This window comes from Pan paniscus, chromosome 4 (assembly GCF_029289425.2).
Source record: "Pan paniscus chromosome 4, NHGRI_mPanPan1-v2.0_pri, whole genome shotgun sequence".
In the NCBI taxonomy this organism is placed as follows: Eukaryota; Metazoa; Chordata; class Mammalia; order Primates; family Hominidae; genus Pan; species Pan paniscus.
The window spans coordinates 78,381,201-78,395,532 of record NC_073253.2 but is presented as its reverse complement, the minus strand read 5'-3'; the positions used below and the strand labels follow the sequence as shown (position 1 = coordinate 78,395,532).

Genomic DNA, 14,332 nt, shown 5'->3' with positions numbered 1-14,332 from the left:
TTGGAGTTGAATTCCTATTTCTTTTAGAAGCTGTAGGGGGTCTTCATTGGATACCGTTACTTTCTAAACAACAGAGAGTATGTTGGGTGTTTCCAGAACTGTGCAATGCTGCAAAGGAATACTGGGACCAGATGCCACCTACCCTCCTGATGCCTACTTTCCAATTGGAGAAGCATCCCTCACTTGAAATCCCCACATTATTAGATTGCCGCTGTGACATCCAGGCAAAAAAATGATGAGCCCGTGGCATCTACACTTGGCCCTTCCTATCAGATTCAGCTTCGTGGCCCCCAGATTCTGCTGATTCCCCAGTTAACCAGTTATGGACCTTCTGTGCTAGGGGGTGTTCTCCACAGAGACAGCAAACCCTGAGGCCAGGAGTCTCCTCTATTTCTTGCTAGTTGTCCTCTGGGCTCTTGACTAAAAGAACCGTCTTTGTCTTGCGTCCAGACATTTCAGCCTAGAAGCAGGCAAACTCTCCGGGAAAGCCCTGCTGTGTCCCCAGGAGAAGGGCATTTCTGGGTTTGGGAGAAAACACCCTGAAGGCGGGCAAACTTACCATTTGCTCTATATACAGGCCAGAGAGTTTCAAAGACCCAGGGCCCAGGATGTGAGAGAAGGGAATTCTGATTTGTGTGTGTGTGTTAATTTTTTTTTCAAACACTTAACTCTTCGTAGAGACAAATATTACTCTTTTCAGGTCTGTTTTTGAAAAACAGATGAAAGGACCAGTAGTATGTAGACAGGTTAATATCCACTTGGCCTTTCTATCTGAGCCCAGTCCTGATTTCATTCTGTCCATGGGGAAAACTTCCTTTTTACAGTGTACCTACAGAGCGGAGCTTTGTTCCGGAATCTTTTATTGGGAACCTTTTGTTTTTAAGAATTTATTGGAGATTGGCTTGGCAGGGACTCCAAGTGTCAGCTTATATGTGTGTTGGGGGGACAGTGGGAGAGAGAATGTTGGATAGGGGCCCCATATGTGTTCCTGATGATTGTAGGTGCTCCTAAAGTCTAAAGACTGAATCTGTAGAGGGTAAACAACTGTTTTTTGTTTTTTTTGTTTTGTTTTGTTTTTAATGCTGGAATTTATTTTTCCATCTTGTTTTTTCTCCCGGACATTTTCCAGCTGCAGAACACTGGGTTTACAAAATAAAAAGCCTTCATCATTAGTCCATCCCGGAAGAAGGCATTGGTGTCTGTGTTGGTGGCTTTGGTTGCCCTGCCCGGAGCAGGCTCATCTCCCTCGGTGTCATTGGATACAGTTGGCTGTATCTAAGGGTTGCCTTCCCTACTTCAGTTGCATTTGCGTAGAGCAGGCTCAACCCCTCCAGGGGAGGGTGCCCTTGCGTACCCACAGTCAGGTGTAGAGGCCTGGTTCTACTCCCACTGGGTCCCCGATTGCCCTTGAGCAAGGGTTGAATGACAGTGCCTGTTCATCTTTTTGTTGCCTCATACCCGGAGCGCTGGCTGTCCCAGCCCAGCAAGTGAGGCCAGGTGAGTTAGGTGTGGTGTTCTTGTGCCTTCTGGCACCTTCTGATGTCCCAATTCAGGTGCATCTATTTTTAGATTGGGCTTGCCCTGGCTCGAGTGTCACTTTTGCAAGACTGTGACCTTGCACGTGTTCAGCTGTTTCTTCACGGATCCCTGGGTGTTCCCTGATTCTCTTTGGAGGCCTTGTGCTCTGCATAGAGCCAGTGCAAAACCCCCTTGCTTAGCTGTTCCTGGGCAAGGGCGTTTCATCTAGCTAGAGGTAAAAATTAGTGTCCAGATGCCTGGGGAAGGGAGGGGGCTTACAGGCTTGACGGGACAGTTCACTTGAGTGAGTGTGAGCCTCCTACTAGCATCCATATGGTTTTAGTGAGAGCCCTGTGCTAATTGTCATCATGACAGGCCCAGTTTGTGTGAAACTGTTTATAAACTCCATAAAACCATGTGCAAATGTGGGGAACTTAGGCTGGCACGAGTGGAAGGAGGTTGATGAGGGACAGGCACTACCTCTTAAACAAGGGTGGGGACACAGTATCTTGCCACACAAGATGGAGGAAACCAGATGGAGCTGGCAAGGAAAACAGGGTGAGCCACTTGAAGTGTTTAGTGGCCACATTCAGGAGTTTGCACTGGATCCAGAAAACCCTTGGGAGCCACAGGATTGGGACGATTATTGCATCTGACACTTGTCAGGTAGAGAATATTGTAAACTTGTGGCCAAGGAGAGTTAAGAAGGAAATAAAAAGTGAGATCTGGATGGGTGCAGTGGCTCACGTCTATAATCCCAGCACTTTGGGAGGCCAAGGTGGGAGGATTGCTTGAGGCCACCCTGGGCAACATGGCAAAACCCTGTTGCTACAAAAAATACAGAACTTACCCTGGCATGGGTGCCTGCAGTCCCAGCTACTGAGGAGGCTGAGGCAGAAGCATCACTTGAGCCCAGGAGGTTGAGGCTGCAGTGAGCCATGTTCACACCACTGCACTCCAGCTTGGGTGACAGAGTGAGACCCTTTCTCAAAAATAAACATTAAATATCCCTTTCCATTGAAGGATGTATAGAAATAAAGAAATTCTGGAAGGATTTCCCAAGAGCTCAGAGTAGAGGTGCCTGTGAGACTTGTATTAGTCTGTTCTCACACTGCTCTAAAGACATACCTGAAGCTGGGTAATTTATAAAGAAAAGAGGTTTAATTGGCCCACAGTTCTGCAGGCTATACAGGCTTCTGGTTTTTTTATTTTTATTTTTTAGAGACAGAGTCTTGCTCTGTCGCCCAGGCTGGAGTGCAATGGCGCGATCTCGGCTCACTGCAGCCTCTGCCTCCCAGGTTCAACCAATTCTGTCTCAGCCTCCCGAGTAGATGGGACTACAGGCGTGTGCCCCTACACCCAGCTAATTTTGTATTTTTAGTAGAGATGGAGTTTCACCAAGTTGGCCAGGCTGGTCTCAAACTCGTGACCTCAGGTGAGCCACCGTGCCCGGCCAGGCTTCTGCTTCTGGGGAGGCCTCAGGACACTTACAGTCATGGCAGAAGGTGAAGGGGAAGCAGGCACATCTTAAATGGCCGGAATAGGAGCCAGAGAGCAAAGGGAGAGGTGCCTCACACTTTTAAACAACCAGATTTCATGAGAACTCACTATCATGAGAACAGCAAGGGGGAGATCCACCCCCATGATCCTGTCACCTCCCACTAGGTCCCTCCTCCAACAATGGGGATTAAAATTTACATAAGATTTGGGCGGGGACACAAATCCAAACCATATCAAGACTGAAGAGGAGTCCCTTGGGGAAAGGAAAGACACTGAGCTGGGTGAAAGGTCACTGGCATGTTCCATTGGAAATGTCAATTCCTTACATATGACACAGAACCAACTAGGGTGAACAGAGTTCCTGGGATTGAAAAGTGAAGATAGAGAAAGAACCATCTGGAAATCATTCATGGGCGTCATTTTGGGCATTTCAGAATTCTCCTTTGAGGTTTATTATAGTCAGCAAATGGAAAGGACAGAAAAAGACGCCTGGTGTTCTGACTGTCTCAGGGATAACCTTTCTTTTTAAATAGTATGGTTAATCATGCTGGTTTAAGCTTCTCTTTTGATTTTTAGGGTAGCCTTAATCATTACAATTCTTTTATCTTCCATTAGACTTAGCTCATCCCTAGCCAGTAAATAATTTGGAAAATAAAAAAGATGAAGGTTACAGTGCACCTGAGGAGGGAAGTGCAGTTCCCTTCTGAGTGGACCCCAAGATCTCATTGATGGCACCGGCACTTAGCCAGCAAGATGACCAGGAGGCTTTTCTGTGCTACTCCAAGAGTGGGTGTTTTGTGTAGCTTTTCCAGGGGAATCCTGGGTGGCATGTGGTTCCCGGCTTCCTCCTCTTGTCAAGTAACTAGTGGCCTAATTGGAGCTGGCAGCCCCTTTGGGAACCGCCGAGTGCTGACTTCTGAGTCTTTCACCACGGCTGTGCACTGAGCTCTCTGTTTTCATTTCCCACTTTCCCCTTTGTCACTTTCAATTACACCAGGACAAGCTATGTATAATTTGGTTAGTGATGTAAATAAGCCAAAACAGCAGAAAGATTGAAATGTGAAGAAACTGGTGGAGGAGTGAGTAGGTTTTACTGGAGAGTCACTGTAACCACAGCTTGACAAATGCCCACTGTGGCCGGCACTGAGATGATCTAAAGCACTGTCTCTTGATTTTAGCAAAACCTCTGCAGCTACGTCGCACATTTTCGTATGAGGAAACTGAGGCATTGAAAGAGTTATTATTCATATGGCTAGTGAGCAGGAATGCTAAGTTTAGCCCCATAGTTGTTTAACTGAAGCTCATTGTCTTGTCTTTTTTTTTTTTTTGAGACGGAGTCTCGCCTAGGCTGGAGTGTGGCGGTATGATCTTGGCTCACTGCACCCTCTGTCTCCCAGGTTCAAGCGATTCTCCTGCCTCAGCCTCCCTAGTAGCTAGGATTACAGGTACACGCCACCACGCCCAGCTAATTTTTGTATTTTTGGTAGAGACAGGGTTTCACCATGTTGGCCAGGCTGGTCTCAAACTCCTGACCTCAGGTGATCTGCCTGCCTCGGCCTCCCAAAGTGCTGGGATTCAGGTGTGAGCCACAGGGCCTGGCCGTCTCTCTCTTAAGACTTAATTTTTTTAGAGCAGTTTTAAGTTCACAGCAAAATTGATAAAGAAAAAAAAAAAGGAAAAAAAAAAAAAGGCCAGGCACAGTGGCTCACACCTGTAATCCGGGTTATAGGGGAGAATGAGACAGGAAGATCACTTGAGGCCAGGAGTTTGAGACCAGCCACCTGGGAAATATAGTAAAACCTGTCTCTAAAAAACAATTTTTTTTTTTTTAATGAACCAGGCGTGGTGGTGTGTGCCTGTAGTTTCGGCTGCCTGGGAGGATGAGGCAGGAGGACTGCTTGAGCCAAGGTCTTTGAGGCTGCAGTGAGCTATGACTGTGCCACTGCATTCTGGCCTGGGTGACAGAGCAAGACCCAGCCTTTTAAGTTTTTTTCTGGCCAGGGGTTTTGGGAGGCTAAAGTGGCCTTCTTGAGCTCAGGAGTTCGAGACCAGCCTGGGCAACATGACAAAACCACGTCTCTACCAGAAATACAAAAGTTAGCCAGGCATAGTGGCACGTACCTATAATCCCAGCTACTCGGGGGGCTAAGGTGGGAGAATTGCTGGATCCCAGGAAGTTGAGGCTATAGTGAGCTATGAGCGCGCCACTGCACTCCAGCCTTGGTAACAGAGTGAGACCCGGTTTCAAAAATAAATAAAAATAATTTTTTCTGAGCAAAAGATAGAGATTTCCTATATATCTCCTTTTCCCACACATGTACAGCCTCCCCCATGATCAGCACCCCTCACTGGGGTGGTGCATTTGTTAAAATTGATGAACCTCCATTGACATCTTTTAATCACCCAATGTCCACAGTGTACATTAGGGTTCGCTCTTGGTGTTATATATTAAAAAAAAAAAAAAAAAGTCCAGGCACGGTGGCTCACACCTGTAATCTGGGCTATAGGGGAGACTGAGACAGGAAGATCACTTGAGGCCAGGAATTTGAGACCAGCCTGGGAAATATAGTAAAACCTGTCTCTAAAAAACAATTTTTTTTTTTAAATGAACCAGGCGTGGTGGTGTGTATAATGACACACCAAATGTATAATGACATGTATCCATCATTATCATACAGAGAAGTTTCACTGCCCTAAAAAACCTCTGTGCCCATTTTTCCCTTTTTCCCTCCAACACTTGGCACCCAGGGATCTTTTTACTGTCTCCATAATTTTGCCGTTTCCAGAATGTCATATAGTTGGAATCATACCACAGATGGCCCCTTCAGATTGGCTGCTTTCACTTAGTAACATGCCTTTAAGTTTCCTTCATGTCTTCGTTCCTTGGTAGCTCATTTCTTTTCAGTGTCATGTAATACTCCATTGTCTGCGTGTGCCGCGGTTTATCTAGTCACTTAAGGACATCTTGGTCATTTCCAAGTTTTGGCAATTATGAATGAAGCTGCTGTAAACATCTGTGTGCTCACTGTCTTTTCACAAAACATTCTGTCCCCCTTAAGAGGTTTCATGGAGGACTCGCTTAGATCCTCTGTGACAAACGGGACATGGTCAAAGCCTGGTGCCAGAGAAGAAAGAACATAGGATTTGTTATCAGGCAGATCTGATTTGGTTGGGAGTCTGAATCCCAACTCTCCTCCATCTGTGATTTAAAATCCTCAATATTCTCTGCCATTAATGTACAGTGCTCTATGAAGCATTTAGCCTTCTGTGGGCACGCTGAAATTCATGTGTGAACTATGCTCAAATGGTTGTACAGGTAAAAAAAATTTGAAGCTCTTAAGGCCGGGTGCAGTGGCTCACGCCTGTAATCCCAGCACTTCGGGAGGCCAAGGCAAGTGGATCACTTGAGCTTAGGAGTTCGAGACCAGCCTAGGCAGCATAGTGAAACCCTGTCTCTTCCAAAAATACAAAGAAAAAAAATTAGCTGGGTGTGCTGGTCTGCCCCTGCGGTCCCGGGTACTCAGGAGGCTGAGGCAGGAGGATCGCTTGAGCTTGTGAGGCAGAAGTTGCAGTGAACCAAGATTGTGCCACTGCACTCCCACCTGGGTGACAGAGTGAGACCCCATCTCAAAAAAAAAATTTTTTTTTGAAGCTCTTGAGCCGAATATCTTTTCTTACAGAGTCTGATATTCTTGCTACTTAGATTATGAAGGCTTTTTGCAAACTTTTTTTCACAGGTCATAGAAAATTTAAGCTTTAGTTGCTCAGTGCTGGGAGGATTACACTTTCTTAGTTAAATACAAACCAGAGAGGCTTTGCCCTAGTGCCCGCCCTCCTCTGAGGTACTAGAAGTACTAGAAGTTCCACACTTTGGCTGTTGTTCTTACTACCAGAATTTGCATTGTTACAGGCCAGCCAGGCACATTCTTGTGTCTTTTGTTGTCAAACTGTTTTAGATAGAGTTTAAGACCTGGAAGTCACCATTGCCTGATTCCCATGGGAAATCTCCTCCAATTATTTAGAGAAAATTCTTCTTGTGGGAAAAAAGGGGGAAACAGATAACTGATTGTTTAGAGGCTCATAGAAAGAAATGTCCATATATGACCCAACTTCCTTGCCAATGTTTCAGAAGGCTGTGGTTTTGTGAGTCAAGTTCCTGCTACCATAGAATGGACGTAATTCCAGGAGAGGATTCTTCATGGTAAAGATGAGAAATACCTTGAAAGTACAGCTCTGAGCCCAAACATGTCATTGAGCGTAATGTGGTTTTTGATAGATTTCTTCCTCCACAGGCTACGCTCTTAATCTTCCCCACTTGAATAAGAAAGACTTATATGTATATATATTTTTTATCATAATGGAGACTTAGTAAGCTTAAGGGTCTGTTTTTTGTTTTTGTTTTGTTTTTAAGAGGAATTATTTTGAGATCTGGAAATTACACCCTGAATGCAGTAAATTTTTAAAACTGAGCATCACTGGGAACTGAACGTTGCTACTGTTAAGCTTACGGAAGAGCAGAGGGAGACAAGGAAGGAAGGGGTTGATTAGCCACGGAAACTACTCTGAAAGACACACCTTTCCAGTTCAAAGAAGCTTCACTAGCCTTTTGTTTTGTTTTGTTTTTTGAGATAGAGTCTTACTCTGTCTACCAGGCTGGAGGGCAGTGGCTTGATCTGGGTTTGCTGTAACCTCCGCCTCCTGGGCTCAAGTGACTCTCCTGCCTCAGCCTCCTGAGTAGCTGGGACTGCAGGCATGCACCTCCAGGCCCAGCCGATTTTCGTATTTTTAGTTAGACATGGGATTTTACCATGTTGGCCAGGCTGGTCTTGAGCTCCTGACCTCTAGCGATCCACCCACCTTGACCTCGCAAAGTGCTGGCGTTATAGCCCCTGAGCCACCACACCCAGCTCTTCACTAGCCCTTCAAAAATGCGCTTGCAGGCCGGGCGTGGTGGCTCATGCCTGTAATCCCAGCACTTTGGGAGGCCGAGGCAGGTGGATCACCTGAGGTCAGGAGTTCAAGACCAGCCTGGCCAACATGGTGAAACCCCCGTCTATACTAAAAATGCAAAAAATTAGCCAGGCTTGGTGGTGGGCACCTGTAATCCCAGCTACTCAGGAGGCAGAGGTTGCAGTGAGCTGAGATCGTGCCATTGCACTCCAGCCTGGGCAACAAGAGTGAAACTCCATCTCAATAAATAAATAGATAAGTAAAAATAAAAATAACTTCTCCCTTTCGGATTCCCGATGTGGTGGTTGCTGTAAGGGGTCCTCCCTGTGCCACACGGCCGTCGCCATGGTGAAGCTGAGCAAAGAGGCCAAGCAGAGACTGCAGCAGCTCTTCAACGGGGGCCAGTTTGCCATCCACTTGGGCTTTATCCCTCTTGTGATTTACCTGGGATTTAAGAGGGGTGCAGATCCTGGAATGTCTGAACCAACTGTTTTGAGCCTACTTTGGGGATAAAGGATTATTTGGTCTTCTGGATTTGGAGGCAATCAGTGGACAGCATGAAAGATGTGTGCTCTGGCTCGGATAAGAGATGGAACATCATTCAGTCACTATTTGGATGGCACAAGGCTCTTCACAGATGAACCTGTAGCAGAGTGGAACTTGTACTAACTTATGATAGAATGTATCAGAATAAATGTTTTTAACAATGTTAAAAAAATAAAAATAAAATACACTTGCAGATAAGTCACAGTGGCATGAGGTATTTGTTGAATGCACACTCTGTACAGGTGCCTGGAGAAGCACAACATCAGTGACTGCCCTTGACCACTTCGGCACACTGGTGAGAGTCAAGTTTCAAGCTTATTCCCCCGTTGAATGAGAAGAACACTAGAATCGTGTCTCCTGCTTCTGACCCACCTGGGCTGCACCTCCACACTCGGTGGCGTTAAGATGCACCACATTCAGGGGAGTCATTAGGGAGGAAACAGCCACATCGCCTTGAGTTTCTGAAAACCAAATGAATGGCAGTGCTTTCACTGACAATGACAATTCAGTGCAGTAAAGATAAAATACAAAGAGTTGGAGCTTCCAAACTCTCCCCACAGTTCCAAGCTCTCCCCACAGTCTTAGTGGAATTGCGATGGGCCTTTGGTCTGCTGGTCCAGTTAATACGCTCCAAGTAGCATGGGCAGCAGTCTGAACCCAAACCCACTTGGCTGCCGTCCTTCCCAGAATGCCTGTTCCACAAGCCTGCCATTTGGCTTGTTCTCCCTGCTGTGCGGTGCCAATTAGGTGGACTGAGCTAGAATGTAATTGTCTCCAGGTACAGCTGCTGTGAGGAGTAGCCCACTTTCCTTTTGTCCATGATGGGGAGAAGCTTGGAACTTGGGCCAATGTCAAGAGCAAGAAACCAGCTTTGAGGCTTTCCTGAAGACGCACTTCTTCTGAAAAATCGCTCCTGATTCCCCCAGCCCATGGTGATAGGTCCCTGTGGAAACGCTGGAGTCCCCACTGCCTTTATCCATCACTTCACGTTTGGCGTGTGTTGCCTCGTAGTGGTGGGAATCTTTTCATCTGGATATTCTTCATCTTCCCAGCAAGTTTATGTGGCGCATGTGCTTAGAGGAGACACTTGTTAATTATTTGTCTGATTCTGGTCTTGAGACGTAGCCAATCTCATGGACACCAGCAGGATCATACCCCAAAGATTTTATCTTTAGAGATTCTTAGCAAAATTGATTTCTTAGAGCTCCCAGAGCCTTGAGGCATTAGACAGAATTCTTGAGCTGAAATTGACTGGTGATATTGGCCCAGAAAATTCCTTATTCCTTCTGCCCAGTAGAGTGTGTGTTGTCACCAACACTTGGAGCCTGTGCCTGAGGGTCTTCATGTCTGTGGCAGGATTCCTGGGAATAAGTTCAAGTCCTGGTGGAGCTGGATTGAGTTTCCAAAACCAAAATTGTCTCCATTTCTGTGAAGAAAGAAACTACCCCTAACTCAAAGGATTGATTGGACTGACAAGCCAGGCTGGAAAATAGGGACTGAACACTTATCTATGTCCTGCAGTGACTGGCAGGAGGGTCTAAGGGGCTAAGGAGGCACAAATGCCTTTAAGTGAGGCCATGGAAAGTCATCCTAAGTAAAAAGAACAAAGTCAGAAGCATCACATTACCTGACTTCAGACTATACATAAGTCTATAATAACTAAAACAGCACGGTACTGGTACGAAAACAGGCACACAAACCAATGGAACAAAATAGAGAACCCAGAAATAAAGCCACACATCTAAGGCCGTCTGATCTTCCACAAAGTTAACAAAAACAATGAGGAAAGGACTGTCTATTTAATAAATGGTGCTGGGATATCTGGTTAGCCATATGCAGAAGAATGAAACTGGACCCCTACCTTTTTACCGTCTTCAAAAATTAACTCATCGTGGACTAAAGATTTAAATGTAAGACCTCAAACAGTAAGAATCCTAGAAGAAAACCTAGGAAACATCATTCTGGACATCGGCCTTGGAAAAGAATTGATGGCTAAGTCCTCAAAAGCAGACACAACAAAAACAAAAATTGACAAGTAAGACCTAAGTAAAGAGCTTCTGCACAGCAAAAGAAATTATCCACAGAGTAAACAGACAACCCACGGAATGGGATAAAATATTTGCAAACTCTGTTTCCAACAAAGGTCTAATACTAGAATCTATAAGGAACTTAAACTAGCCAACAAGCAAAAAAAAAAGATAACCCATTTACAAAGTGGGCCAAAGACAGGAAAAGACATTTCTCAAGGAAGACATACAAGTGGCCAGCAAACATGAAAAAATGCTCAACATTGCTTATCACCAGAAAAGTGCAAATTAAAACCACCATGAGATACCATCTCACACCAATGGCAGTTATTTGTGAAGTCAAGTGCCTCATACCTATAATCCTAGCATTTTTTGGAGGCTGAGGTGGGAGGATCATTTGAGGCCAAGAGTTCAAGACCAGCCTAGGAAACGCATAGCAAGACCCTGTCTTGACAGAAAGTAAAAAAAATTAGCCAGGCATAGTGGCATGTTCCTATAATCCAGCTACTTAGGAAGCTGTGGCAGGAGATCCCTTGAGCCCAGGAGTTTGAGGCTGAAGAGAGCTATGATTGTGCCACTGTGCCCCAGCCTGGCCAATGGAGCAAGACCCTGTCACTTAAAAAAAAAAAAAATTAAAAGCCAGGCCAGGCATGATGGCTCACGCCTGTAATCCCAGCACTTTGGAAGGCTGAGGCGGGCGGATCACCTGAGGTCAGGAGTTCGAGACCAGCGGCCAACATGGCGAAACCCCATCTCTACTAAAAATACAAAATTAGCCAGGCATGGTGGTACGAGCCTGTACTCCCGGCTACTCCAGAGGCTGAGGCAGGAGAATTGCTTGAACCCGGGAGGCAGAGGTTGCAGTGAGCCGAGATTGCACCACTGCACTCCAGCCTGGGCAACAAGGTAGAAACTCCATCTGGAAAAAAAAAAAAAAAAGAAAAAAAATTAAAAGCTAAAAAATAACAGACGCTGGGGAGGCTTTGGAGAAAAGCGAATGCTTATACACTGTTGGTGTGAATGTAAGTTAGTTTGGCCACTGTGGAAAGCTGTTTGGAGATTTCTCAAAGAACTTAAAACAGAACTACCATTCAACCCAGCAATTCTATACTAGGTATATACCTGAAAGAAAACAAATCATCCTGTCAAAAAGACACATGCACTTGTATGTTCATCTCAGCACTAGTCACAATGGCAAAGCCATGGAATGAACCTATGTGCCCATTAATGCTAGATTGGATAAACAAAGTGTGGTATATATACACCATGAAATACGACACAGTCATAAAAAAAATGAAATCATGTCTTTTGCAGCAACATGGACGCGGCTGGAGGCCATCATCCTAAGCAAAATAACACAGGAACAGAAAACTAAATACCGCATATTATTCTCACAAGTGGGAGCTAAACATTGGGTATTCATAGACATAAATATGGCAACAATAGATGCTGGAGACTACTAGAGGGGGTCAGGGCCCAGGGTTGAAAAACGTAACTATTGGGTACCATGCTTAGTACCTGGGTGACAGGATCAGTTGTACTCTATACCTCAGCATCATACAATATACCCAGGTAACCAACCTGCATATATACCCCTGGATCTAAAACAAAAGTAGAAATTTTAAAAAATTAAATGTAAAATAATAAAACACAGTACCATGTTGCATCATGGGAGAGAAAAAAAGTGAGGGCAGGGCTGGTCCAGCTCTTTCTGGTAGAATGTGTCTGATTGTTTGGTAGTCATAAAAACCTTCTGCTACTTTGTTTTTTGGGTGTTTTTTGTTTGTTTGTTTGAGACAGGGTCTCACTCTGTCACCCAGGCTGGAGTGCAGTGGCACTATCTCGCTCACTGCAGCCTTCGCCTCCCAGGCTCAAGTGATTCTCCTGCTTCAGCCTCCCGAGTAGCTAGGATTACAGGTGCCTGCTACCATACCCAGCTAATTTTTGTATTTTTTAGTAGAGACGGGGTTTCACCATGTTGGCCAGGCTGATCTTAAACCCCTGAGCTCAGGTGGTCCACCTGCCTCAGCCTCCCAAAGTGCTGGGATTACAAGCATGATCCACCGCACCTGGCCTCCTGCTACTTTGTAGTTAGACTCTCCTTGCCCGAAGTGACTGGCCCTTTTTTCCATCTAGCTCCAGAAGATCTATGCTTATCTTTTTCAATGGACCTAATAGTCATTAATGGACCTTGATTCTGAAAACTAGCCAGAGGTGACCCATGGGCCTAAGAGATGTGTGTCCTTGTCTAGGACCCAAGTCACTGGGCCACACCGACGTGCACTTGCTCTCCAGCTATACCCCCATTTCACAGGGTGACTCATTGCCTTCCTCCATCTTCACCAAGATGGCTCCTTCTTGAAGAAAACCAGGCCATTTCAGTATGCCTACCCTCACTGAGAATATGTAAGGAGGAAAGAACAGGTCTCTGCCTGAGGGATGGGGACTGAGTTAGGATGAGCTGGGACTTCTCTGCACACAAATGGAAGTTTAAACTGAGATGGCCTTCTGCTGAAGGAGAGTGCAAATCAGACAGCCAAGGAGAGTGCTTGAGTATTTCACAAAGTCTTCAAAGCGCTGCTTCCCTAAATATTAAAATATTTCACTATAAAAAGATGGGGTGGGAACCATTTGATAAAGTAAGATTTGGTCACACCAGTTAAAGGAATAGCTAGTAAACACTTCTGCTGACCTCAGGTGATCCACCTGCCTTGGCCTCTCAAGGTGCTGGTAAACACTTCTCAAACCCATTTGACCACAGAGTTAAGGAGCATTCTTTCATAGAGCATCTCCTTCTTTCATAGAGCATTTCCCAAAATATAGAATGTATTTTTGGAAAAACTAGATTAAGGTCATTAGAAAAATTACAAAGAATTTTTTTTTTTTTTTTTTTTTTGAGTCAGAGTCTTGCTCTGTCATCCAGGCTGGAGTGCAATGGCTCGATCTTGGCTCACTGCAACCTCCGCCTCCCAGGTTCAAGGGGTTCTCCTGCCTCAGCCTCCTGAGTAGCTGGGATTACAGGCATGTGCCACCACACCTGGCTAATTTTTGTATTTTTAGTAGAGATGGGGTTTCACCGTGTTGGCCAAGCTGGTCTTGAACTCCTGACCCCAGATGATCCACCCACCTCGACTTCCCAAAGTGTTGGGATTACAGGCCTGAGCCACCATGCCGGGCCAAGAAAAGAACCCTTGAAAAGAAAATTCAGAAGCACAGGAAAACTGTATTAAGGATCTGAGTTGAGAGTTTTGCCCTATTTTTCCATTTACTTATGAGAACTTAGGAGTATGCTGGACTCTGAAAGGAAATGTAAGAGGGTATGTTAAGGATCTAAGTTGAGAGTTTTGCCCTATTTTTCCATTTACTTACTAGAACTTAGGAGTATGCTGGGCTCTGAAAGGAGATTTAAGAGGGAACTTTTCAATAAATATTGATCCATACTTGCAATGAAATAAGTACCAGAAACAAACTGTCCCCCACCCTTGCTTGGGAGCCTCGTAGAAGCTGTGACCCATCCACCTGCTGCATGGCTGTGCTCAGCGTCGTGGAGTTTTGAATCTGAATGCTTTAGAAAGGGCATGTTGGCTCCAGACTCAGCGTCTGCTGTTGATTTTGTCTAACCTGCTTCTCTGATTCACTTAATTTTCTGCACCCTGTCAGCATTTATGCTTGCAGCCCATAGAATGAAAGCAATCACGGTAATAATAAATGCAGCATAACCTTCTAAGAACCTGTGTCACGGTGTGTGCTACAGATCATTCTTTGTGGGAGGACTGTCTTGCATACCATCA

The 14,332-nt window shown here is 45.3% G+C and overlaps 2 protein-coding genes across 6 annotated transcripts in view; both read left to right on the top strand.

Annotated features, from left to right (window-relative positions):
- PDZD2 (PDZ domain containing 2) overlaps positions 1-14,332 on the top strand; it is a 474,419-nt gene that overhangs the window by 278,427 nt on the left and 181,660 nt on the right. The gene's annotated exons all lie outside the window — the stretch shown is intronic.
- Positions 8,261-8,697, top strand: LOC117980319 (mitochondrial import receptor subunit TOM7 homolog). Its single transcript, XM_055112467.2, has one exon. It carries the CDS (start codon positions 8,314-8,316, stop codon positions 8,479-8,481), a length of 168 nt encoding a protein of 55 aa, XP_054968442.1. The 5' UTR covers positions 8,261-8,313; the 3' UTR covers positions 8,482-8,697.

What these genes read in the sequence shown, in the direction of transcription:
- LOC117980319 (XM_055112467.2), top strand. Translation starts at nt 8,314, where the DNA reads ATGGTGAAGCTGAGCAAAGAGGCCAAGCAGAGACTGCAGCAGCTCTTC.